This window comes from Temnothorax nylanderi, unplaced genomic scaffold (assembly GCF_030848795.1).
Source record: "Temnothorax nylanderi isolate EJ_2023f unplaced genomic scaffold, tnyl_v1.0 TNYL_tig0047_pilon, whole genome shotgun sequence".
NCBI lineage: Eukaryota > Metazoa > Arthropoda > Insecta > Hymenoptera > Formicidae > Temnothorax > Temnothorax nylanderi.
This window is the reverse complement of record NW_027249109.1, coordinates 167,037-193,675: the sequence shown is the minus strand read 5'-3', so window position 1 is coordinate 193,675 and position 26,639 is coordinate 167,037. Positions and strand designations below refer to the sequence as shown.

At 38.1% G+C, this 26,639-nt stretch overlaps 2 protein-coding genes across 7 annotated transcripts; one reads left to right on the top strand and one right to left on the bottom strand.

Moving 5' to 3' along the window:
• Nucleotides 1-491: 491 nt before the first annotated feature.
• On the bottom strand, nt 492-12,374 carry LOC139772143 (uncharacterized). Of its 5 annotated transcripts, none has more exons than XM_071705564.1 (14): nt 11,994-12,374; nt 7,846-8,452; nt 7,392-7,652; nt 6,745-7,029; nt 6,430-6,634; nt 6,032-6,264; nt 5,330-5,582; nt 5,044-5,210; nt 4,596-4,887; nt 4,243-4,500; nt 4,048-4,140; nt 3,826-3,973; nt 3,532-3,700; nt 492-3,432 (listed from the first exon to the last, which is right to left on the bottom strand). In XM_071705564.1, the coding sequence occupies exons 2-14, from the start codon at nt 8,299-8,301 to the stop codon at nt 3,220-3,222; spliced, it is 3,033 nt and encodes a 1,010-aa protein (XP_071561665.1). In that variant the 5' UTR covers nt 8,302-8,452; nt 11,994-12,374; the 3' UTR covers nt 492-3,219. The 5 variants fall into 5 exon arrangements, with proteins under 5 accessions (XP_071561665.1, XP_071561667.1, XP_071561669.1 ...); XM_071705566.1 differs by lacking the exon at nt 11,994-12,374 and adding an exon at nt 11,737-11,869; XM_071705568.1 differs by lacking the exon at nt 11,994-12,374 and adding an exon at nt 9,265-9,456.
• Nucleotides 8,862-26,195, top strand: D2hgdh (D-2-hydroxyglutaric acid dehydrogenase). Of its 2 annotated transcripts, none has more exons than XM_071705592.1 (7): nt 8,862-8,999; nt 22,364-22,656; nt 23,173-23,370; nt 23,806-23,999; nt 24,362-24,530; nt 24,716-25,183; nt 25,272-26,195. In XM_071705592.1, the coding sequence occupies exons 2-7, from the start codon at nt 22,383-22,385 to the stop codon at nt 25,538-25,540; spliced, it is 1,572 nt and encodes a 523-aa protein (XP_071561693.1). In that variant the 5' UTR covers nt 8,862-8,999; nt 22,364-22,382; the 3' UTR covers nt 25,541-26,195. The 2 variants fall into 2 exon arrangements, with proteins under 2 accessions (XP_071561693.1, XP_071561692.1); XM_071705591.1 differs by lacking the exon at nt 8,862-8,999 and adding an exon at nt 11,862-11,985.
• Nucleotides 26,196-26,639: the final 444 nt, after the last annotated feature.

Here is a 26,639-nt window from a genome sequence, read left to right as displayed (position 1 = left end):
ACGTCATGCGGTCGAGATACATCTGTAAGCAATTCTTTTAATGTATGGGCAAGGGAAGTGGAAACATCGAATGACAGTCGACGCGGAGCAGTGTTATTCGAGAGAATCAGAATATATTTATAACTCGAATAATTATGAACTGTTAATGAACCTGTGTATATATATATAGTCAATGTAAAAATTAAAATTATGCTCATCATTTGTAAATAAACTTCATAGTTTTATTGTTTTCTGTAATAAATATAGTCTTAAACATTTTGTTTCTTACTAATTTTTGTATCACATTTATCATATTTTGAGTTGCAACTCTCCAATAACATACATTTCTTTTTTTTTATTATTAAATTAGGTAACATATTAGATTACAAGAAATTTATAAATTGTAGAAAAGAACACAAAAATATAAGTACGTCACTTACGAGAAAGTGTACATTGAAGGAAAGTTTGAGTGATTATGCAGGGATTATCCTCTACAATTAATTGATTCGTAATTCATTATATTTTCTTTATTCGAGAAATTTCAATTGCAGTTATTTCAACTCCTACTTTCCCAATAGTATAATAATAATAATTTAGTTTTATGCCATTGCAGAGTGTATTTCTCCATTATAAAAAGTATATTGTGAAACACTTGGCCCTGAGTTATTTCGAAACCTCGCCGAAAACGATGCTAGAATTTTGAATTTGTAGCTGGAATTTCAGCATTCGTGAAACCTAAGTATGTCAGCCACAGTTGCACCAATTTCAAATAAGTAGCGCTAATTAATTAAATTCTTTTCATGTGCCGATGTTGTAAGTTTTCTTTGTCGATATAAGAAAGACATAAAAAGGAAATATATTTTTTAATTAATGTATATGGAAGATAATTATTCTCTGAGGGAGAATTAATTAAGCTCGCATTGTTGGTGCAACCGAACCTGAATAAAAAAACTTTTACGAGGTGCACGGAATATTTAACTTGCATTATATGTAGAGACTCTACTTTCTATCAATAGGCATGAATAGAGCGTGGGAGAAATTTAGTAATGCGATACATACGGATGTTTTTAGGAGCTATATTGCTGCCTCCGCTAAGATTCTCTCTTACAATGTACAAAAAGACATCTATTACTACGTTTAACGTTTGCGTAAACTGCATCGCAAATCATTGTTCAATCCAAAACACGACGGATCCTATTAAATTTGGAACACATCTCGCAGTTACTTTACACAATATCGAAATACGTATAAAATTAATTAATCTTATAGTAAGAAATATATAAAAGCAGCAACCTTTGCCTCATTGTCAGTTAGCTTCAGAATTGACGGTTATGTGAATTTATATAATAAATATATTTACAGCGAGTTCCAAGAACGTGCCAATATATTGACATACTAAAAATTATATATCGTCAGATTTTTATTGAAAAAAGTTGTCCAACACTAAAAATAGTGACAATTCTTTCCAAGACTTATTTTCATCATTATAATATTATATTATTAATGAGAAAAATGATTTCTCTTACAGAACAGGATAATCACTTTTTTTCACTGGACTACAAACTAATTGTGATAATGAAAGGATAATTCTCAGAAACTAAAATCTCGTGTCGTAAAATTTTGTACAATAAATAAATCATTTTACATCTACTATTTACACCTGTATCGACCAAGTACACGCATAACGTTTACAAAACACGTATGTATGAAAATACGAATGACACAAGCAGGCAGTTTCTTTTTCTCCCCTTCAATATCAACATAAGAGCGATAAAAAATTATCATTCCGGCAAGAAAAAAAAAATACCGGCATTCTTAACGAGACAGTAACTGTGACGCTACTATCTGTAAGTTTTAGAAGGCAATGCATTTTGTACGTCAATCGGTGGTGTTTACTCCTGAGTACAAAATACAGCGTGGTGTATCCTCGTTCTGTATGTACAATATATGTTCTTGCACAATGGACACAATTTGTACTCTATTCTTTGACAGTTCCAGTTTCACAAAATAGTGCACTTTAAGAAAACACTCATTATGTGCATGTCAAATGAAATCATTTCACAAACATTCTTTGTGATCATTAGGATCAATAAAATCCGTTCAATGATCATATTCACTTCTATTGTTGTGTGATCATTGTTTGACATTATATATACATGTCTTTTTTTTGACTGGTGTTCATAGTCCGTTCTTATTTCAAGATCATCTTAATGCCTCAAGATTCTAATACGGTCATTTTATTGGATGGAGTCTTGAGACTGTCTTTAACCAAACTTAAGACGGTCTTAAATATAAGATCTAACTATGAATACCGGCCTTTGAACATCAATCAGTGCCGAGCCCGGAATACAATACAACAAATTGAACAAATTGAACAAACTGAACAAATTTCACGCATTTAACGTAGTATTACTATCTTGAGAGTACAATTACGTTTCCACCTGAATTCGATTTTTGTGCGTAAAATAAACGTATACTCGATAATGTAATCCTAAAAGAAAAAAGAATACGAATGTGTTTAATTCGTTTAGATCGCTATCAGACCGCGATTAAATAAATTACAAATCAAATTATAAATAACGTATGGATGATACTCTTGAATAACGCTAATTTTTTAGGAAATTTTAAAGAACTGTTTATCCAAACAAATTTTGTCCTTTAGAATCATTATATTCACGAGTATCCGCCATACGTACAGTATACAAGTATCCTCATTTTTCACCGTAAAATAAAATACCAATTAATATTTTAGGCAAACTGTTTTTTTTTTTACTTTTATCCATACATTCGAAATAAAAAAATGGATAGATGTTGCTTCGTTTCTTTCGTAATTTACTTATGAAAACTAAACTAAATTATATGTATTTTAAAATTATACATTTGTTCAGAGATACATCAGAGAAGTCGCTAACGTCACAAAGTTTCGTAAAATATACCGATATGAGAATCGTCCGTATTTATACACTCAATGTAAATGCAATTAAGACATATTTAACCTTTAGAGGCCGGGGGTGGTCGAAATATCGACCATCCAAAAAACACAAGCTATTTGATGTTTTCAGGCAAAATCTGTGTGTTGAATAAGGGAAAAATAGTAAAAAAAAAAAAAACTCTTCCAGTCCTTTTCCCGGCCTCTAAAGGTTAATCTTACATTCGATCAAATACTTGCACAAACCCTGTAGCCCGCAGGCTAGAAACGTTCTGGAAACATTTTTTGAAAATCTGCTAGTAGGCAGACGGTTATGAATTATTCGAAGGATTCGATTCTACGCGCATCGAATTGATATTGGCGACGATTTTTAATGCCGGGCCTAATTTGATACTCATCGCCGACATGAGATGATCTTCTTTCAGCAGCATAAGAGCTTGGCCATCAATCTCCTGGATAGCGAAGTCTTCCGCGTAATCAGCGCATCCCGGTAGACCACGTATGAAATCGCACACTTCACCCACCTACGTGAAACACATATAATTTTTCATGTAATTTCGCTCGTGTGAAGATATTCAGGTATTTTTTTTTTATGAAAAAATCTCAAAAATATCTCTCATTACCGTCCATTTAACTGGATTCACTTTCGGCAGTGATTCGTCGGCGGAGGATGTGGTAGTCGTAGACAACGATCTCTCCTCGCCGTTTTTCTTTGTCATGTCAGTATCGACGGTTTCAGTCTCCATTTCAGTCCACTGTTTCTCCGTAGCATCACGCGTTTCACGTTTTTTACTGTAAATAAGATAAGTTCTTCGTTAAAAAAGGTATTTGCGAGAGAAAATATTTAGAAATAAAATAATTTAATAGTACATATAATACATATAATACTTGATGTATGTTATAAAGTATGTGTTCACCTCTTTGCGCACATCGACGAGCAGAATCGCTTTTCTTTTTTCAACTTAATGTTTTGTTCGTCGATCGCATTACCGCAACTTTCGCATTTACTGACTTGGCCGCTGGTTCCATCCTCTTCGTTCAAATAATTAGAACAAAGTTTCTTCTCTGCGATGCAAATTTTAATTATTAGCTTGAACTTAAAACGCAACATTAATCACTCACGGGAGTAAGTTACTTACTTGGCGGCTCTTCGTGTGTATCTTTTTCTGTGACTGTGTTACTCCGATTAAGGATATTAGTAGTTTCCTGACTCACCGCGAATGGTTCTGATGCTGCAGTACATATAAGAAAATTCATGTTTATATCACAGGGATGTTTATATCACTTAATACGATAATATAATTGATAGATAAAAATGGAATTACAATATATACCTTCGTGTATTACAAATCCTTCTATCACATGTGTAAGGACCTGTGGCTTTACCATAGCTTTAGGCGGCGCTTGTTTATTATTCACTATGACTGTCGCGGAGGAGATCGGTATAGTTTGTGACTCATCACCAACTACGCCGTTCGTAATCGCGTTTACTGTATTGGCAAGCCCTGCTAACGGGTTATTGCACTGTTTCTCGTCCACTTTTGGAGGAATTGTTTCCTCGTCTTTTATTGCCGTCTTACATTGGTCCCCATCTACGTATAAACGGTTACGAAACCATTTTATATCTTCATCCCGCATGGATTGTATCCAATAAATTTCCTATTTACTAATAAAATGAGATTAATACCTGTTATCTCCAACTGAGGTGCTGTCGTCATATCTTCCGTAGTGACAGGTACGTCGTCTTTTTTCACAGCTAACTTTACGCTATCGTCAGTTATTAACGGGGGGTTCGTGGTAGACGGTAATATCAAAGAGCACTCAGCCTGCGAATTACGGTCCGGCGATGTGATCATTATCGTCGAGTTGGTGTTATCGTGTGTCGGCTGATCCTGCGTTGCACTCACAATTGGCATCGCTTGAATTTGTGACGTACCGCTCATTATTTGATTACCCGATATAATTGTCGGATTGATAGTCTAGAAAAGAAAGAATATTCATTATTATTCTAGATTCTGCATTCTTTATTTTATGCTACAGAGAAAAAAGAATAGCTTTATCATTTTACAGTTATATGCAACATAAATGAACGTTTACAAGGCCAGTAACTTCCGAAATAGCATAGCAGTCAGTACCGGTAAAGGAATTTGTTGCATAGTTGACATCGGAGGTTGCGACATTGTATTCATCTGCGACGAGGCACCGATCCCGACTCCAACTCCGCCCACCGAGACTACTGGCATAATGGAACGATCCGCTCCCAGGACAACGCCAGGTGGTGTTTGTTGCAGCGTCATATTCGCTACGTAATAGAAATTTTCATACTATAATACTGTCAAATATAGTTTCTATATCTATACTCCATATTAACTTTGATACTGTAAGTATCATGTAAATATCAACTTGAATAAGCGTTCTTACTCATAATGGGCTTAGTGTTCTGTATTTGGGAAGATTGCACTTGTTGGTACTGTTGCAGCTGCGGCTGTTGTTGCGGCGTATGTGGCTTCTGTTGTATGAAGACTTGTTGATGTTGTATTGTTGGTTGGGCTTGTTGCTGCTGCTGCTGCTGCTGCTGTTGTTGTAGTTGTTGCTGCTGCTGTTGCTGCTGCTGTTGTTGTTGCGGAGTTTGTATCGGCTTGCCACGGCCTTTCCCGCTATTGCTATTCTTTGGCTGATGGCAGAAAACAAATCGTTTGTCGTAACGTAAAGGTCGTCGTGGACGTAAAGGCAGAGAAAAACGTAAGTGGTAAAAGACTATTGTACAATAGCCTGTCACGATTTACGTTTTTCTCTGCCTTATTTTACATCCACGACTACAACAAACGTAAGCGCCTACGTTTCGTTCTCTACCATCAGCTTTACTCTGAATGTTTAATAAATAACCATGTTGCTACATGGTAATTGTCTATTTTATTATTGTTTTTACTATTGTGCTAATAAGTGCATAATTATAGAATAACTATGTATTATTATCACGAGTCACAAAGTGTTCAAGAGTCTATTGTAACACTCGAAATAATCTTAGGTTTTATGTTATTTTTGTATTATAGAATACATTTTATATATCATGGATTCTCAAGATAAAAATTAAATATCATGTGCTGATGTTAATATAATAACCTGTGTCTGTACTGTAGCTTGTACTCCATAAACTGTCTGTGTGGAGACAGAACTGGCGGCTCGTACATTGGCAGCCTGCACCAAGGATGACGGTAAGATGCTCAACGGTCGCTGTATGGTTGTGTTCGGCTTACCCTGTTGAGACTGTTGTTGCTGGATATCTATCAGTTTAGGTTTTCCACCAGTCGCCGTTATCTGTTGCACACCTTGTATCTGTTGCTGTGTCGCGAGAGCTAATCAAACAAAACAGTAAGACTTTTTAATTTCATTATTCTCTGTGTGAACGTTTCGTTCATATGTTACAAAGAAAATACCCAAACAATTAAAAAAACAAAAAAATACTAAATTCTTATTTTGGAAATGTTTAGGTGTATTAGTGAATGAATGAAATTACTGACCGTTGTGAGCCTGTAGCGGCTGTGGACTTTGTATAAACATATCAGTTTGTGCAGGACCGCGAATGAATATTTGATTAGGCGCGGCAGTGAGGAGAGTCGGTTGTTGCAATCCAGTGGTCCATACTTGAGGGGCGAATTGCCAGGGTGCAAACTGCATACCACCAGTTCTTCCACCTGAAGGTGTCCCAGTAGTGCATGCTGTATACTGTTTGAAATAGATCGTGTACTGCAGATGATAATGTTTGAAAAGCGATAAGTAAACGAAAAATATAAAGCTTTAATATCATAGAATAAATACTCCTTTGCTATATTTACCTTTTGTACTTGGTCCTGCTTATTCGTGGACTGCTGCTGTTGTTGTTGCTGCAGCGAGGGCGGTGGTTGCGGAGAACCTAATACACCGAGTTGACCGAACACTAGCGTTTGACCACCACCCGGATTAGCAGACGTGGGTACCGGTAAATAGCCGGCGGGAAATCCCGGGACTTTGTTACCACCGGCACCTGGATGACCAGCTCCTTGTCCAGGCGTAGATGTCGTAGCCAACATGTGAGGAGTTAGTTGAGCTGTAGATTGAAACGGCTTTCCAGCTGCTATCACCTATAAAATATGCATTGTTTTTTAAAACTAGAAACGCGAATCTAATAATTATTAAAGAAGGAAAAATAGTGTATACGACTTTCAGAGTATATCATTTTTTGTTTAACTATCTTTGACAGTTTTATAAATTATTTTTTATAATGAAAAAAAATAAATTATATTATTGATAGAATTAAAACAGTTTCTAAGAAAACTGTTCTTTTTTCCTGATATTACATCACTTTGTGTGTAGGAGGCTTTAATTCTCACATTATTTTTTTTTATTATAGAGTAACATTTTGTATATCAAAGTTTTCGAGATAAATTATTTTAGAGAGATAATTAATTTTCTTTAATAAAAATTTAAAAAAATTGGATTATACCTGAATAGAAGAGGGATTTATGCCCGCCGGATGGAGCGCAAGGTTTCCTGGCATCAACAACGGTGTACCTTGAGTATTATACAATTGTTGTAAATGATAAGCTTGACTCTGAATTGGCTGTTGAATCACTTGGACTGCTTGCGGATGTGCAGCCATTGTAGTTATAGTGGTTGCACCTTGTTGACCAGATAATGTCATAGACACACCACCTACTCCCTGTTGCTGATGCTGCTGCATCGACACCGCAACAGCTCCCTGTAACTTTATTAATAACGAGATGCAAAATAATGTCGATATACTCACGCGAAGGTAAAAAACCAAAGAATAAAAATAACGTGGCAATTCATAAAACATAATTAAGTAGAAACAATAACAAAATATAATAAAAAATGTAAAATTATTTATAAAATAAAGCGAAATATATAACTTTAAACAGATGTGAAAGAATAATTACTTGTTGCGGCATGCTGGCAGCTACCTGCGGCTGCACTTGAACCTGAGTAGGTACAACATTGTGAGGTCCGTTATTTTGCTGCTGTTGCTGTGGCTGCTGCGACTGTTGTTGTTGTGACTGCTGCTGCTGTTGCTGCTGCACTTGTTGCTGCACCTGTTGTTGCACTTGCTGCTGGACCTGTAGCTGCTGTTGCGACTGAACTTGCTGCTGTAACTGCTGCTGCGGCTGAACCTGCTGCTGTTGTACCTGGGCTTGTTGCTGGACCTGCTGAGGTTGTTGCTGCTGCTGCTGTACATGTTGCTGCGACTGCTGGACATTCTGCTGCTGCTGCTGCTGCTGCAGGTCATGAGTTGCGATCATTATTTGTTGTTGTTGCGGTTGTTGCTGCGGCTGTTGCGATTGCGATTGCTGTTGTGGTTGCGACGTCGAAATTCCAATCGGTTTAACATCTGTCATGTTTCCTTATACTCTTGCGTAATTAGACTACAGACGTTCTCTTAGAAAAAGAAGTATCTCTCGCTAACAGTGTTCAACTGTGCATAGCTTTTTTTCCTTGCCATTTTACATTGACATTCACGCCAGTTTCAATCTTCTCATCGTGCCGCATCTGCGATATAGACAGACAAACAAAGAAAATTAATTCCTGGATAATAGCCCCACTGTCGTGTCAGCTCCGCATATTTCCGCGTGTAAGGCACGCATCATCGAAGGTATATTATTTTCTTAAAAGTTTGCTCTATCGTTCGTTAATGGTCTTCTATTTTCCCATTCACGAGTAAATGAGTAATACGATTGTATCCATTGGCAGAATATTCAACGTACTCTCTCCCGCCTCGTGTCTACGCACAGCGTTATCTCATTTTCATGTTTAAATAAAAATACCGCGGTGGGGTGTCTACTTGACGATCGAACGCGGGCTCGAGAGGCGAGCGTGAAGTAGCCATCGACGCCGCGCCATAACCTTCGCCGACAGACGAGTACGCGTACTTTGGCGGACCCGAGAGCTCGGCGAGATTTTGTCGTCGCGAGAAAGGCTACTGGCACTGGTGCCTGGGAGAGGGCTGGGAGTGAAGTGTTGCCCTACGTTGCATCTTTTCTTTTCTTTCTTTCTCTCTCGACGGTCACGCATGCGGAAACTCCTCGGCCCGGCAAAAGTAAGTTATCTGAAAAGTTATCAACGGTTCGTCACGTTTCGCCCGATCCTCGCCGCGCTGAAGTAACGCGCGCGATCAAGCGAGCAAAAGCATATGGTTTTACTCATCCGCTCGATATCGGGCATCCGGCGCTATTTTTTTCTCCCGTCGCCCGATTGAACGTTATTTATTCATCGTAAATTGGACGGTTATCGCGGCCCTATCGTCGCAAGAATTAGAACCGAGCGAATAGGTTAGGATTAGGCGACGATATCGATAGCTATACCTTATATACGATATTAGAACCAAATCGCAGTGTATGCAGATCCTACTGTGTAATTAACACGTAAATCAAACAGGGAGACGCTTCGTGCGGCAATAATTATTTATCATAAATTTGCCTTAGCTACGAGATAAGGATAATGCTGAGTATCTCGAAATGTTCGAGCGTTTGAAGATATCGTGCAGACGTATGTACGGCGGAAGTAGTGATTTCATCAACTGTTTTCCCAGAGGAATACAGACACTGCAGAATATTATAAAAATATTAATCTCTATTTAACGGAGCGCGCCTCTTCCCAGAAGAATACAGACACTGCAGAATATTGTAAAAATACTATTTATCTCTGTCTAGCCTGGAGTATGCTTTTTACACAGTTGCATACTATCCATCTAATTTCATTCTGTAATCTCATCATTTCACTTTAACATTGTCGGAGTATTACTGCAGTTTAAACATCAAATTATATATATGATTTTTGTTTGACGTTCAATCTTTCCATCTGATATTGTTTTTTATTATTATATTAATATCGGAGTATTATTGCAATTCTGACATTATAAATAAGTGAAAATCGACCGATTATGTGAATACACAGCAAATAAGTAGGGATGTGCCTAATTTCGATCTTTTGTGCCTAATAATATTTGTGACATTTTCCATTCAGCTGAAACCATGTGTTGATTATTTGTCGGTCTTGAAACATTTATTAGCATAAATATTATTGAAATGTCACAATAATGTTAAATGTCTCAATAATGTACTAATGATTATCCATTTAATTACGTGAATTTACTGTTTCAACCTCAACCTAGGACCGTGTTATATATTTTTTATTCCGTTTCTAACATTGAGATTGTATAACTTAACTTTGCATCTAATCTCATTTCAATCTTTTCATTTTACTCTAATATTGTTGCAGTATTATTGTAGTTTTTATATTGATTTTGGTTTTTTTAACTTTCCTTGTATCTTTTAAAGAAAAAAACATACATCTATCTTATTTCAAATTCAAAAATTGTAAGAATGTAAAACTAAATAGATTGAATATATACTGTACCAACAAAACTAAGTGATGCAAATTTACTTTCTATATTGAGAAATAATTCCGCTCTCACAGAACAGCTCAATTAAGCACATTTCACAAGGAAAGGTTTTATTTTCATTTCTTTTATATAGGATGTCTCAGACTTAATCAGTCGCGTTTCATTAAGAACCATAACTTGGAGTTTTGTACTTAAACAAAAACCGAAAGAATTTATCATTCGTCGCAAATTTCCAATCTTAAATGAAATACATATAAAGTCAAACGATTTGTGAAGCGATTTGGGAAGAAATTGTAACTTTGAAAAATTTGTTTGCTGCCTTTTTGTTATGGGAAAATCAGTTTCCTATAGCGCCTAATTCGTTGGATAAAAAAATTCATAGACGAAAAGTAGCTCGCGACAGATCCGAGATTCTCTGCATTGCGGAAATGAAATGATATCTGATTTCGAAGTGAAACTGGTACGTGGAATATATATTGCATAATATATATTACAGAATATATGTATATGTATATATGTTGATACGCGAACTCCTTGTAAAAGGTTCCACACATCTGGGCCACCTTTTACAACGCTAGGGCTCGAGGCTCGATACGCTTCTCGGTGAAGAGAGAGCGAGAGAGAAAATAGAAACGCGTCGCGCTTCGAATGCACCGAGGGGGAGGGCAAGCAGGGCGAAAGAACGGTACGGTCTGACGTCCGACGCCGAACTCGCATGGTAACGCAGAGCTCTGCATATCCCGTCACTCGAATAAAAACCATCCCGGGAATATCGATCCGGCGCGAAACGCCGACGATTCCATTTTGGAATGTGCGCGCGCGCGCGCGCACAAACGAACAAAATGTCGCGTCCCAGCCCATATATCCACCATAATTAGCGGCACGGTAATAACGAGAGGGGAGAAAGAGGGAAGAAGGGGGGAAAGCACCGGAGAGATCTGGAGAGCGGGAAATACGATTGAAAGGCGGGGTGGCGTGACGGAGAGGGGATGACAGAGGGGAGAGAAAAATTAGGAGATGGGAGAGGGGAAGGAGAGAGAGAGAGAGAGAGAAAACTGTGCCATGAGGGACGGCTAACACATGGATCTCGCCATAATGGCAATTTTATGTACAAACGGATAGTTATAACGAGAGCACGCGGAGACGCTTTTTTTTCTGCGATACGCTCGCCGGAAAACGCAATAAAGCGTGGCTACTGGCTGGCGTCACACGCACGCACGGTATCCGGTCGTTGTCGTCGCAGCCCGTCCCTCCGTGCGAATCCGAGCCGAGGTGGCGGCGTCTCGCGGACGCCGACATATTGAAAATACAAAATGAAGAACACCGTTCGGAGAAACGACGGGACGAGTGTGCGAGAGAGAGAGAGAGAGAGGAGGTGGCAAACAAGTAGAGAGAGACAGAGACAAGGCACAGTGTTATCGAACAGTCGCACCGTGTCGATGGACCGTTGTCGCGTTCGGCGAAGATCGTCCTCGTCAGCGTAGTAGTCGAGTTGCATTCGCAAACACGGTGTCTAGTGATAATTTTTTTTTCCTCGCGTGGCACGTACAGCGCCCACGGAGAGACATGGCGAAGGGGTGGATACACTCGACGGCCGCCCTACGACAACGACGACGACGATGACGCCACCACGAGTCGACGGAGCCTCCGACACGGACGTCTCGCTTCTACCTATTATCAGGTACTCACATGGCGACTGCGCAGTCACACACACCTATATATACACGCTTCGACTGGCCGCGCGTATATGTGTGTGCACGCACACAGAGAGTGCGTTTACGTAGATGCACGTGTGTTATGTGTATTCCCACTCACACCACTGCCACCACCTTGTCCGTCGCGCAGCACACGATGCCACCAACGGCGTGTCGGTCGCTCGTTCGTAGCGTTTTCACTTTTTTACGAATCACCGTTTTTCATCGCGCGAACAACAACCCGCGAAATTCGTTGGCGTAGCCCGGAACCCGTAAGAATTGGCGATAATAGTTAATCCGTCGGTGCTATCGATGATGATGCTGCTACTGCCGTTGCTGCTAGCTGCCTCCCTGTTCCACACGGTATAATACGAACTACCTCCGAGTACCCGCGCGTCCCCGACGCAGCCATCCCTTCCCGTTGTAACCCTCCCGCCGCGCGCCGCGCGTCGTCCAGCCTGCCTGCTGATTGGTTCGACGGGGACAAATCCCAAAGGCATCGTCCGCTCTGAGAAAGGCGGAGCCATCGGATATGGTGGCTATAGGCGCATGCTCACTAACGGTACCGCGTTCTCTCTCTCTCTCTCTTTCTCTTTTTCTCTCTCTCTCTTTCTCTTTCTATCTCTCTCCCTCTCTCCTTCCTCACCGCTACCTATCGCATCCAGTCGTCCTATCGTGTGCACGCACACAGAGACGCGAACCATTTGTTCCTGTACGTATACAGATCTATAGTCCATGCTATATTTCACAGCATAGCACCGGCAGAAACGTGCTGAGTTTTCCGAGTGCCCTGGTATTCCGCTTTACACATATTCTCCTAAGAATCTTTTTCTCTTTTTTTTCTTTTTGTCAGAAATCATTGATCATTTCCTTTTTGAATATTTAATTGGGAATTATATAATTGTGATACTAATAAAAACTTAATGTTATTATTGATAATAATAAATAATTTGTTTGGTACGTTGTTTGATCATATTGTTATCTAATTGATATTATTAAATGACATTCAGTGATAATTGAAAATACATTACAGTTTAAAATTGCAATTAATTAATTTTATTCATTTATAACTCACACGATTGTTATTCAAACAATTTATAATTTCTATATTTAATTTGTATATTTACATTAAACATATTTATTTTATATGTATTATATAAGTTTGGTGAGATTTTATAAAAATGTTAACGATAGAAAAAACTGAAAAAACTAGTGTTATTAAATCTCTTTTAATAAAAATATTTAAAGAGATAAATTGTACAGAGATTGTTGTTACGATCTTCATTTCTTATTACAGTGAGAAAGATAACAACAAATTACCGCTGATAATATTATCTATTATTCATATCATATCGTAAACAGCACACAATCGATTACCAATTGCGCCAATCATCACCAGAAACTTTACGTAACAACGATTGCACGAACAGGATTTCTAGAAAAACTTTTTACTCCACATGAAGAGCCACTTTTTAATGCATGTAACATTACGTATCATACGAGACGTCATATGATATTATTACTAATCCAACTGTGTGTGTGCTTATTATTTTATATATTTACATGAACGAAAACAATCATTATTAATACTTTTAACTTACATCAAAATATTATCGTAATATCGTAAAGTTAATATATAAAAATGCACATATTTATGTATTTTGTATATCTTATTGTATATTAATATATTTTAAATTATAAGAAATCTATGCAGAATTCTAAGAACAGACTTGCCTCTCCAAACTATTAGGCTCTCTTCTTAGGAAATTTCTTGTTACATGCTTATAATTGAACGGAAAAAATGTACAAAAAGATTTCTAATTTGACGTGAAGGTCACTTGTTAATGGCTAATGCTTCTGCTGTGCAGGTTCTATGAGTTATATCCTTTGGAATGACTATTTCCCCTGCAACGAAACATATTGTACATAAGAGAAAGAGAGAAAAGAGTGTGTTTGCTGCGAATAAAATGAAATAAGTTCTTCGTCCTAACATAATATGCTCGTCTTAACATATGTTCTTTCCTCTCTCTTTTTTATAAAACTTTATTATTCGAGATACGAAATAAATTCTTAAAATATTGATTTAATCAATACGTACGCGCATGTAATTATGCTGCAAAATAATAGTTCTTTTTCTTCTTATTTACAATATTTGATTTCGGTATTCTAAAAATCTTTTTTTGCAATTTAATCCTTTCTAAGTTGCCGAAATATATAAGTGTTGTAATAATAATCTTAACGCTATTAAGCCAATTACAGCAAAGTAATGTGTATATAGTATGCAGTTAGAATAAAATATAGTGACGTAATGTAGCGAGAAGTTCGCACGAAGTTTAGTATCTGTGGCCCCGTGCGGGCGCAACACGGCCCTGACGCAACTGTCTCTAAGCCGAGTTTATGCTTCCCGGCTCGAAACTCGGGACTTGCGAGCCGCACGCAATTGGCTCCTCGCGTTCTTGCAGAAATGTTCCGTCCAATCGGTGCGTTCAAGTTGCTTGTAGCTGTTTTTTTTTTTTTTTTTACGCAATGAGCGTGCATACGTAAGCAAAACTTCAAAAAACAAAAACATGGGCATCTCGCGTCCTTGACGCCAATGCGCGACGCGGTGTCGAGGAAAGCTCCAATTTTGATGCCAAAACCTCCATGCATAATGCATCCTGCTCCGCCCAAGGCACGGGGATCCATCTTCATCCATGGATCAAGGACGCGGAGTCTCGCGTTTCGGCGGTCGGAACTTCGGCCCTTAAAACTCTTCCACGTGTATACTACCTCTGTATTTGCCTAGGACAAAGTATGGCAAGCTTATCGCGCGCAATTTTATACGCCGAAACGCGAACGTTTTGTTTTTGGCGATCGCTGTCGAACGCGGTCGAAACCGCACGCTCAATTAAGAAAATTGTTAATTAAAAATCCTTCGTTTACGGTACCCGATCCTACGTGCGGAAACGATTGTACCTCGACAGCATTTCCCAGATAGAATCGTAAAAAAGGAGTAAAACCACGCTAACGTGAAATACAACGGATTTATCGTTCATCTCCCAATACCGGTCTCGGATTTCGACGCGAGGTGCGACGGTAGGACGTATCGCGCGTAGGGTAGGAAGAGTCCCGGCTGTACCAATCCCAGTAACCAAGTCCCTGCGTGAGCGGCGGACGTGCGCGCGCGCGCGTGTGACGTTCTCATGCGCGCGCGCACATATATGCATGTGTATGCGCGCTTGACGAGGGTCGGGTCGGTGGATTGGCGTGTAGGGGAAGGGAAAGGGGGAGATTTTGCCCTATAGTCCACGTCTATGCTATGCTGCGAACGATGGAGCGTATCTCGGCATCTGTAGTTTGCCGTTCGACCGTAGAGCTCGATGGCGCGCGGGTGGGAGAAGCGACGCAGCCAATGGTGTGGGTCGCGACGGGGTTGCCAGGGAAACAAGTTAATGATTCGGGCTGCTACCGAGGAATTGGTCTGGCCTGCGGTACGGTCGGCGCGTGTAACGTCGTTGCGTGATCGCGCATGTGCCGCGCTGCCCCCGCCAGAGGGGGGAGAACCAACTTTCTCGCTCGCGCCCGTTCGTATCGCGCGTCGTCCCGTCTCCTTCCGTCTCGTTCCGCCTCGGTTCGTCACGAGTCTCGATATAGTCATGGTCGATGTCCGTGAATTGGTCGCGCGCCAGCGCCTGTGTGCGCGTATATACGGTTGCGTGAGCACACGTACACGTGTAGCCATCGCTACTATCGCGAGGCTCGTGTGTTGATTCTGATTCGACCGGTACACACATACACGCTCCGTACACGCGGCACGCTATATCACGTACAGGACGTGGCGGGCGCGCGCGCGCGCACGGCGCTTAAATCGTCGCGACGATTGGTTCCCTTCCCCCTACGCTCGATCTCTCTCCCTTGAAATTTTCTCCCTTCCCACCCCGGGCCGCTCTTTCTTCTCTTCGTATGTCCATCGCGGTTCCCTCTCTACCGCGGGCTCATTTCACTGCCATCTCCTCCTTCCCACACTCAACCGTCCCCTCCCTCTCCGCCCCTGACCTCCTTTTCCCCACACAGTCTGCTCCGTAATATACCGCCGCATATCGTTCGATGATACACGACGGGGAAGGGGCAGGAGTAGGAGGGCTTCCCCATCGAAAGATTCGCTGTAGATTATAATATATCCGATGTCTGCGTCCGATCGGTCCTCGAATTAACGTCGAGAAAATGGTAGCGACCGCGTGGCGACGGGGGGGAGCGAAGCGTAATTGCCGAATGCCGTGCGAGTGCCATGACGGACTCGTCGGGTTGGGGCAACGACGCTCGAGGGCATCGGGCCATCCTCTTCGTCGCGGAATATCCCGATATTCGATTTGCGATATAATCTTCGCTCCGAATGAGAGCGTCTCTCATTATATCTGCCTGCGCATTACGCACAAATTAATATCGTTAATTCTTAATTTAGCATAATTGTATAGGATGGTCACGCCATTACGTTTTATATTAGCCTGGCAAAATCGAAAATTAATACATCTTTATGGCTCTTTCGGCTTCTAATTTCAAGTAATGAGCTAGCAATTTTACATCAGATTGAGCGCCAAGAAAGAAATATGTGTGTGATCAAGAAACACACACGTATAAAAAGTTACAAATACAAAATACACATAAGGATACATACAAATATAAAATACATATACAAGGGGCTACATATTTACAAGTCGGTGCACGTATTGCAATTTGATACGAGTGATATCGTTATTATCTCCCACGCGGGCGATTAGGGGGGGGGGGGGTTAACAATCCGACTCCACACGATACTCCAAGACAATCGTTGAGGAATCGTAAAACTTGCCTGTGCCACATTTGCGACACACATTCATGCTGAGAATGCAATCTCTTTCACTATAAATTCCGATCTATATCGGCTAATTTTTCTAGAGGATAATAATCCCGTTATCTTTACGAGAGAGTAAAAAATTTCCTCTTTAATATCTGCGTATAATAGCCTCTTTTAATATAGCACTTGTACGATGAGAGAGAAAGGGAGGGAGGGAGGGAGGGAGGAGAGAGAAGGGAAGAGAGAGAGAGAGAGTTCATTTTATACGTATTGCCAAAGGTTGCGAAACCGGTACAATCTCAGCGAGTTCAATTTCCGACGCTATAGACATGCGAAAAAGACCCTTATGTCGGACGCTGTGTTTCGTTTATTCGTGAATAAGCAGAAGAATCATTATCGCACGTGCATATGCTATCCAAATACAATCTTTGCGAAGTTATACTGATATCGATCCTCTAACTGTAAAACAAATGTGTAAAAATTATGTGAACAAGTTCAAAAATCACAAAATTTATAACGCAAATGTATAAATTTTATTATAAATTGTGTGATTTTTAAACTTGCTGTTCATGTAATTTTACAATGTACAACGTAAGTGTATTTGCCCAACTTACATAATATTTATAATCTTCTTTATTCCCTATTTAAGAATTCAAAGATTAATCATTCGTGTTACATTTATTTACTGACTATTACTTTAAAGTAAATATATCCGTAAATACATCCGTTCATAAATCTGCGTCACCGTTTCTTTTTGGGAAATACTAAAAGATATAAGCGGGCTATTGCATATTAGATAACAAGCTAAGCACATATGCTTTCGTATATAAAGTCAAACATTTGATTGATATTCATTCGTCCATTAGTTATTGTTGAAGTATAAATATTTCTAAAATTGTCGGCCGGAAAGATACGTTTGTCTCCATTGTGCTCACTATTTCTTTCAAAAGGCCTGATGGGACTTTAACGAGTCCCGCGGTGCGTCTACAACGAATCGGTCGAACGAGCGGCGTCCCTTGGGCGGTGCTGTTCTCCATTGTGTTCCTCGAATTTGAGAAATGAAGACGAGTTACGCCCGTCCCGATGTCGCTTAACTGACGACGCGACGGGTTTTATCGATTGGACACTTAAGATTTCAGCGGCTGGATTAAGCTTCATCGATCCATCGCTTCTATTTTCCACCTGCCGGCCACGCTAAAATTAAGTTCTTAATAATTCCCTCCCTCCACGCGGTTTTTCGCGGACGTGATAGTCGAACGGTCTAACGGACGGATTGCGGATCGCGAGTTGTCGTCGCCGCGTATAGGACGTTTATCGCGGGACCGATTAATTATGGACGCAATTACGGAACGTCCGGGAAACGTATTCTATCAATCGAAAAATCGCGATGCGACCGAACGTGCGTGATATAAACGCTCGTTTATTCGTGTCAAATCGCGATATATATAGGGCACTTGAACACCGTGCACCGTGAAAAGGGTATGATTTACATATCGAATAACATTGCACCCAGAGCTCGCGAAAGAGCACTCGAACGAAATCCTGCTAATTGCACGAATACAATTACAACGTAGAAATTATAATACCTTTGTTACGCGTCAACGAGCGCGTGGAAACGGTAAAGATATCACAAAGCGCATCTCGTTTACCCTCTTGCACCAATTTTCTTTATACGCACGGAGAAGTCGGTTTTATTCGTGCGTCCTTATTGTGTCGCGATTCTTTTTACTCGATTATCCATAATTTATCAATGGCGCGGAAGGGAAGTGGAAAGCCTCGTATCGTTTGTATGGACAGGTGGAATTATATAGAGATAGAATTACATACATACGGTATGAAGAATATGTTGAACGTAAAACGGTAACGATATTTTTGATGCGTCACGAGGTTCTTCCAAAGGCGCACCTTTAGCCGGAATAATTTGAAGAAAATTACCGTGTTAGGTGTTTTTTTTCTTGTTATTCGACTCACAATCGGTGTTTAATTCCCGTTCAATTCGAAACTGGAGTGACTCGAATTTGCATCCCAATGGCAATTTGCGAAATGATACGACACTGACCTCGTATGCGACTGTGGATAAAAGGCGTTAAATTTGCAGTCACGGTTCACCGAATAATCGCGTAATCGGTTTTGATAAAAATAGTCTCCTGTTACGAGGCGACGAGGAGACCATCAGATACGATTATTGTCTCTCGTCAGAGGAAGATGAAGAATTAAGATGTTATCTTGGTAGGTCGCTTCCTTGTATGTTTTGGTTCATTGGCGAACTTCATGGGGGCGAATTCGCAGAAGCACGTATCTGAGGAACTTTATCGAGGTTCGGGGAAAGATGCAGCTTCATCTCTTCATACGTTGTCACTTTCGAAATGAGGCACAATAATAAATTAGGTCCAGAATGCTATAATAAACAATATATCTACTATCTAAATGATGATCGGACAAAAAGTATCGTCATACTATGAAACAATCACCAGTACGTTCAATGGATTAAAAAGGAGAAAGTCCTTTTTCCTTAATTTTTATTCTTAAATATCTTCACAACGACATATCGATGGAACGAGCTTAACGATCGCATTTTGACGCCAAATACGAAAAGTCTAAAAAAAAATCGATCAACATTCGCACGTAATCAACGTTCACACGTAAACTGCATCTCTAACTTGTATTGTTCACTGAACTTCAAGTGACTTCGTGTTCTCAAACTCGTTAGAAACGCAATAATAAGGATTATCACATCGGATGTTGAGAAATAAATTCCAAAGTTCTTATCAGAGAGAATGTCGTTTACACTCGAGACGAATATTTCTTCTTAAGATTTAAAACTGGTGCTTACAACAGAAGATACAGAAGATATGCGATAGTGTCTGATACCGATACCGAAGAAGAAGTATCTGGATAGATTGTCGGGCGGATTCCCCGCAAACCGATAAATTCGGTTATATTGTGTAAACCAACGGCCGCCTCTTCGGCGCGCCATTACGCCGATCGCCGGGACATACGCGCGCGGTTTTGTATCAATTACAGACGCGACGAATCGCGCTTTCTGCACGATCGTGCGATCGCGTGAAAGGCGCACCGCCGTACGTACGTCCGGCTATAAATAGGCATGCTAAGATAGCCACGCCTTAATCACTGTGAACGCCGGGACGGACAGCCGCGTTAACGCTCGTCTCTGATATTGTTGCGGCCGTTGCGACAGACGCTCGTTTTGAAATCCGTTGCGCGTTCGTTCATTGTGTCCGCGTCTGTCACAGTGTCACATGCCACATGCCGCAACGAATTATCGTGATGACGATAACGATTTAAAATGGATGACCGAAAAGAATTTTAATACATTGTACGTCCATTAAGAAACAAATAAGACTGTCTATATAAGGTCTAAATAAGGTTATCGTTATATAGTTAGAGAGATGGTAAAAGAAATAGTCTAATCCCAGATAATTTTTCAACCAAAATCTTTTTTCCTCACCCACGTAATATGCCGTGAAGATACCAGAGGTCTCTGCTGACACAAAAGATGAACCTAAGTTTTTGTGGGAAACTGAAAAGAAAAATTTAATCCAAGATAAACGGTCGTCTTTATGCAGCGTTATCTTCGCCTTATCTCTTCTACAATGCAGATTGTGGAGATGTTTTGTTGCTCATTTTCTTAGATCATCCCATATACCCCTTGTGACGTTTCACGAAGTGACGGGATTGCTTTCGAAGTTGAAGTTATTCGAGAAGAGCTTTAAGCGTTAAACGTGTAATTTACTATTACACTGTGCAGATATATCGTTAAATGTATAAATATATCAAGTCTTAAAATTCGAAAATAAAGCATAAAAATTATAATTTTTTATATATACGTACATATATGTACATGTATATGTATATTATTACAGATGTCAATTAATTAACATTATATTTGGCATGATACATTTTTTAACGTAGAGGACGTGAATTGTAATTGATATGTGAAAAATATATACATACATATAATAAAATAAATAATATAATAGAGAAAATAATAGAAAAAATAGTACGAATTTTTAATTGCGATATGCTATATGCGATCTTAATCTCATTCAATCGACCGTGATTAATTCGCGATGGATCAAATATGGCGGAGGTCAATATCGCGTTTAAGCTCTTGGTATGATGACTTTAAGATCTTATTGTTAGATCTGTTCTTTGCAGCTATACTATATTTCTGCACTACTTCAGATAAAATGTATACCTATGTAATTAGACATTAGGGGGAGAAAAATAGAACAGATAAAAAGTGAAAAATTCAGCTAGAATAAACAGAGTTATTACTCTATAAAACAAACGGTCTATTTTTTATTTCCTTAACCCCCTCAATTTTGAGGAGATGAGTTAGGCTCTGGACACAATAGAGCATGCATATTAGAAATAAGAACAAATATTAAATATTAGGATATGTAAATGTAGGAATATTCCTATATTTACATCTTATATTTTATTCTTTTCCATTGTGCGTTACGTTTAATTATTATTTCTAATTCCAATTCCTAGTATTTAATAATTATTCTTATTCCTAATACGTGCTCTATTGTGCGCAGGGCCTTATTCTCGTAAGAGTCATATATTCTCGAAAGTATTACCCTGTCGATAATAAGCGCGAGTAGAAATTCTTCGAGTAGAAGTTGGCAAATGACCTGAAGATGGCGGTAGTTTCAATCAAGCAAATTATGATTTATCGTGTCGATAAATTATGCTGTAATCACGAAACTATGCTAATATGTGGGTGTGCTCCGAAATGTGCCGACGGTATTGAAATCTATACGTAACGTGAACTATAGATTCTCAGTATTTTGTCAGTACATTTCGGGATGTGTCTAATGTAATTGATTATTAATTAATTATTAATAGAAATATGAAATAATTATTAATAGAAATTATTAATAGTTTTATCTTATTTTATTAATAAAATTAACAAATTTTAATTATTAATACAAGAATTCGTTTATTTATACCAAGTAAATATTCGATCTTTTGTTTATCTAAATAAATTATTTATTATAAATCTGAATTATTTTGCAAAATATTTTAATTGCCATTATGAAAATGAAACTTTGTGTATCACCTGGCAATTGTGTCATCATATTATATTTAGCCATCTTTTTTTATTTCAAAGCTACGCAGCGACCTTGATATAAAATATGGTTTGAAGATGCGAAATAATTATATAGCGATAAATTAGTTTTGTTGCGATTAGTTTTGTGAAATACAAATGTAACTTAGCTCTCGAATGTTATGTGTTTATACTTATACTTTCGTCATATTTTTATAATAAGTGGTTTAAAAGTTATGTGTGTTCTTCCTTGATAGACTTTATTCTTTAGCGACAAGCTTTTTTGGATAAATTTCTTATTCCTCTTTCCTCGCTAATCAATCGTGATGTGAAGCAAGGGACACCTTCGGTAACAAATATTTTTTTTCTTGCGGTCTATCATTTTTTGTCGATTCTCTGTGAGAAAAATATAAGCTGAAGATTGTGTTCAATTCAATTGAGATTACAAATATTGGTGTCTTTTTTTCTTTTTCAGGATTAATTTATCGTGGGAAATGATCGCGATGCGAGGCGCACTGATGGGTATCTTCCTTCGATGCAACGAAGTCGCTGCTCGATGTTCGGGGAAAATCGTAAGTCGCTACTATCAGACCGGTGGTGCGAAACCCGAATTAACGTCGATCAGGTACAAAATGCGACGCGGACCCTACGCCACGATCACGAACGTGGACGTTCGCTTCTTTGAGTCGTTGCTCGGCTCCAATCGCCTTATCACGGACCCGGATGAATGTGAGAGTTACAACATTGACTTTCCAAGGACCGTCAGGGGTAAGCTGAAAAGGATAAAGAGATGCGAGGGAGAATTTTTAATTATTAAATTTTTATGGAAAATATATATGGAAAAAAAGTAAAATTCTTTTTATCTCAAGAGAATTCTTGTTTTGATGAAAATAATAAATATTATGTCAATGTAAGTAAAATCAGAGCATTTGCGAATCTTATATCTATACTTTATTGCTAAATAAATAGTTTTATATATTTTTTTAAATAATAAAATAAAAATTTGGAAAAAAACTACAATTAAAACAACAATTTGTTCACATATTACTTTTCTCCAAAATAAGACAAATTTCCTGTAGTGTGCTATTTTTAACATGTGTCTAAAATATCTTTTTCTGAACTATAAAGTTTATAAAAAAAAGAGAGTCCATGTACGACCACATGCTCGCGCGTATAGTTCAAATAGAAGAAAAATGTATCGTTAATATTTTTTTGGAGTAAAAGTCCGAAAATTTTTTACATTTTCAAATCACGTGGTTGTCGGTAATAATTGCATAATTGCAGGTGCCAGTCGGTTAGTGTTGAAACCGAAATCCACCGAGGAGGTATCAGCCGTGTTGAAATATTGCAACGAAAAACGATTAGCAGTTTGCCCACAAAGTGGTAATACCGGTCTCGTCTCAGGGAGCAACCCAGTATTTGATGAAATCGTCATCTCGATGAAGCTAATGAATAAAATTCTGGATACGAATGAATTGGCGGGTAGGTGATAAGTGCAATTATGACATCAACTCAAAGATGTGATCTGAAGATTTTCGGAAGCCCTGCCAGAAAACTGGGCGAAAACCTTCAATATTTATGTTACGATTACAGCTGCCAAATTCTGTTACTATCTAAAGCTTCTGTTAAAGTATTTAAAATTGGAAAGATTTAATTTAATTTGTATATTTTTTAAATATATAAATTAGTCTAAAGTAGAATCCTTGAGTTAAAAGAATTAAACTGAGATATTTTACCCCTCTTTTTAATAATGTCTTTTGAAAAAATATGTTTCAGAGGATAACACATGTGAATAGTACACAGTATGATTCCTTAAAATCTCACATGACCGAAAAGACATTATAAGCTATACATAACTGTTCGTTTCTCTCTTGTGTTACCTTACATTATATTAAAAACACAAACACTTGGTGTTAGGTGTACTGACATGCGAGGCTGGCTGCGTTTTACAGGACCTGGAAAATCACTTGGCTACCGTCGGCCTGATGATGCCTTTGGATCTGGGAGCTAAAGGTAGCTGCTTGATTGGCGGTTGCGTGTCGACTAATGCTGGTGGAGTAAGACTTCTCCGTTACGGCAATCTTCACGGAAACGTCTTGGGAATCGAAGCAGTAAGTCTAAATACAAATTGTTAAAATTATTATAATATTATTCTTTAATTTATATACATTATATGTAATTTATATATGACAGTGTTAAAAGGTATAAATAATTATATCTGTCAATATTTTTGTTGTCTAAATTACATGATATGCTTACAATTTATATGAACTAAAATTATTTTTATGTTCTCCTCATAATTATTTACTATTATATTATAAATTTTTGAATTATTTTTGAAAGTTGGGAAAGAACAAAATGATTAATTAATTTTCCAAAGTTAGAAAAATTAAATTTCCCTGTTTTTGAAGATTCAAATCTTTCTCTTTGCAGCTTAATATATTCGAAAATAATATTAATTGTTTTTATTTAGGTGAAGGCAAACGGCGATGTCGTGGACGCACTGAACGTTCTAAAGAAGAATAATACCGGCTATCACTTGAAACATCTTTTTATCGGGTCGGAAGGCACGTTAGGAATTGTAACCAAAGTAGCTATTCAGTGTCCACCGTTGCCAAAGGCCGTGAATGTCGCATTTCTAGGTATATTTAATGCAAATATAAAAATATAAAAATATGTTAGTACCTATACACTAGATTTAATATATAAGTTAAACTACAATACACATGCACACACACATGTACACCTTACTATAAAATTTTGTTGACTTAAAATATAAAAATTTAATGTTTAAGTATTTTGTATGTTAATTATATAATTTTTGCAGGATTAGCGAGCTTTGATAAGATAATGAAAACATATCATTTAGCCAGACGCGAACTAGGCGAAATTCTTTCTTCCTGCGAAATGATGGACCGACTATCTCTGGATGTCTCCATCAACAACCTAGGCATGAAGAATCCGTTGACGAGCCGCAAAGATGGTCACGAGTTTTATATGCTTATTGAAACCTCCGGTAGCCATCTGGCTCATGACGAAGAGAAACTATCCTCGTTTGTTGAAAAAGCGATTAGTAATGATTTTATCGAGGATGGCACTTTGACTAATGAAACAACAAAAGTGCAAAATATATGGGGTCTTCGAGAAAGAATTAGTGAAGGTGTGTTACGTGACGGTTATGTCTTCAAATACGATATCTCCCTACCTTTTTCATCCTTTTACGAGGTTGTCAAGGTACTTCGCAAGCGAATATCCGATCCGCGTGTTGTTAGGATCAGCGGTTACGGTCATTTAGGTATAATCTCTTATGCAAATAAAGATAATTTAAATGTCTAGAAATATATATTTGACGTTCACGAATAATTTCCCTTTTTTGTCTTCAGGCGACGGAAACATCCACGTACAAATCTCCATACCGGAATACTACGAGGACGTGGCCGCACAATTGGAACCATTTATCTTTCTATACGTGTCACAGTGCCAGGGTAGCATCAGTGCCGAACACGGCATTGGTTTTAAAAAAACCAAATATCTTCACCTGAGCAAAAGTTCTTCTGAGATCGAGATGATGTACGATCTGAAGAAAATGATGGATCCGAACGGCATCCTAAATCCATATAAAGTTTTAAAGCCGGTTACAGAGAAGTCATGATTATCGTGAAAATAATCGTAAGCAAAAACGGTGTGTAAATGTTCAATGTGCCATTTAAACAAAATCGATAGAAGATCAAGTAAAGTCGCGCGATTATCTAAATAATTATCATCATGGAATGCTTAAGAAAATGCCGAAGTATTTGTATTGTGTGCTATTAATACAATAGTATTTGGCGTTACATGTGCGCTGACTTCACATACGAGGTTCTGCATGCTTTTTTTTTTGGCTGTTTTCCATCTGCCGATAAAAGCAGATAAAACGAATCGGTGACTAACACATCTCGAAATAGATGGGTAGCATAATAGGTAGCATAGTAGGTAACAGCTATAAGAAATATCAAAACAATATGTTTTCGCAAGTAGAATGTTTTAGATACTTATACCTATCATTATCTAATTTTGAAATATAGCGATGTGATATAAATGTGTACCTGATATGTGTGATAAGAAGAGAATGTAACTATATGAAGCGGGTAATATAGTTAACAGGAATCTCTGAATATCAAAGAAATGCAAAGGTATTTTTTCTTCTGTTGCATACATGCACGCTTGCCTGTATTTAATCTAGACATGAAACATTTATACTATAGAATTTTATCTAGAAAAAAAATGATGAATGAAATAAACTTTCAATAAAGATTTTATTTTTGGAATTAGTATATTTTTTATTTTTTTTCTCTTCTCTCTGGGAATTTAAGTTAAATATGACTGTTTTTTCGCGATAACAGGATTTAATTTAATAAATACCTAATATAAATTTGACATTAGTGTCTGAAATAATAAATGATAAAGTATAACAATATTTGTTATAGTTTAGACACTTATTCGCTCAGTTTTTTTTTATGTTTTGTGTATAAGTATATATAGTAATATATATATTTTTATTAGAATATAACATTATTGTATAATACAATATAAAATTATAATATAATTATATTATATCATATATTAAATTATATTATACTATATTATTATACTATATTTTAATAACGTAATGTGTTATTTCATAATTCAAAATATGTAGCTGCGGTTACAGTGAAAACGAGACCACAAATGCCATCAGTTCTTATCGAAATTCTTATCGCGAATCTCGGTAT

Excerpts from the sequence above, each read along its gene's own strand:
- LOC139772143 (XM_071705564.1), bottom strand. The coding sequence starts at position 8,301 with ATGACAGATGTTAAACCGATTGGAATTTCGACGTCGCAACCACAACAG. Across the intron at positions 6,635-6,744 it reads AGCAGGACCAAGTACAAAAG|TATACAGCATGCACTACTGG; the intron begins GTAAATATAGCA and ends TATTTCAAACAG. Across the intron at positions 5,211-5,329 it reads GAACACTAAGCCCATTATGA|CGAATATGACGCTGCAACAA; the intron begins GTAAGAACGCTT and ends TCTATTACGTAG.
- D2hgdh (XM_071705591.1), top strand. The coding sequence starts at position 11,924 with ATGACGCCACCACGAGTCGACGGAGCCTCCGACACGGACGTCTCGCTT. Across the intron at positions 11,986-22,363 it reads TCGCTTCTACCTATTATCAG|GATTAATTTATCGTGGGAAA; the intron begins GTACTCACATGG and ends TTTCTTTTTCAG. Across the intron at positions 24,531-24,715 it reads CGTGAATGTCGCATTTCTAG|GATTAGCGAGCTTTGATAAG; the intron begins GTATATTTAATG and ends TAATTTTTGCAG.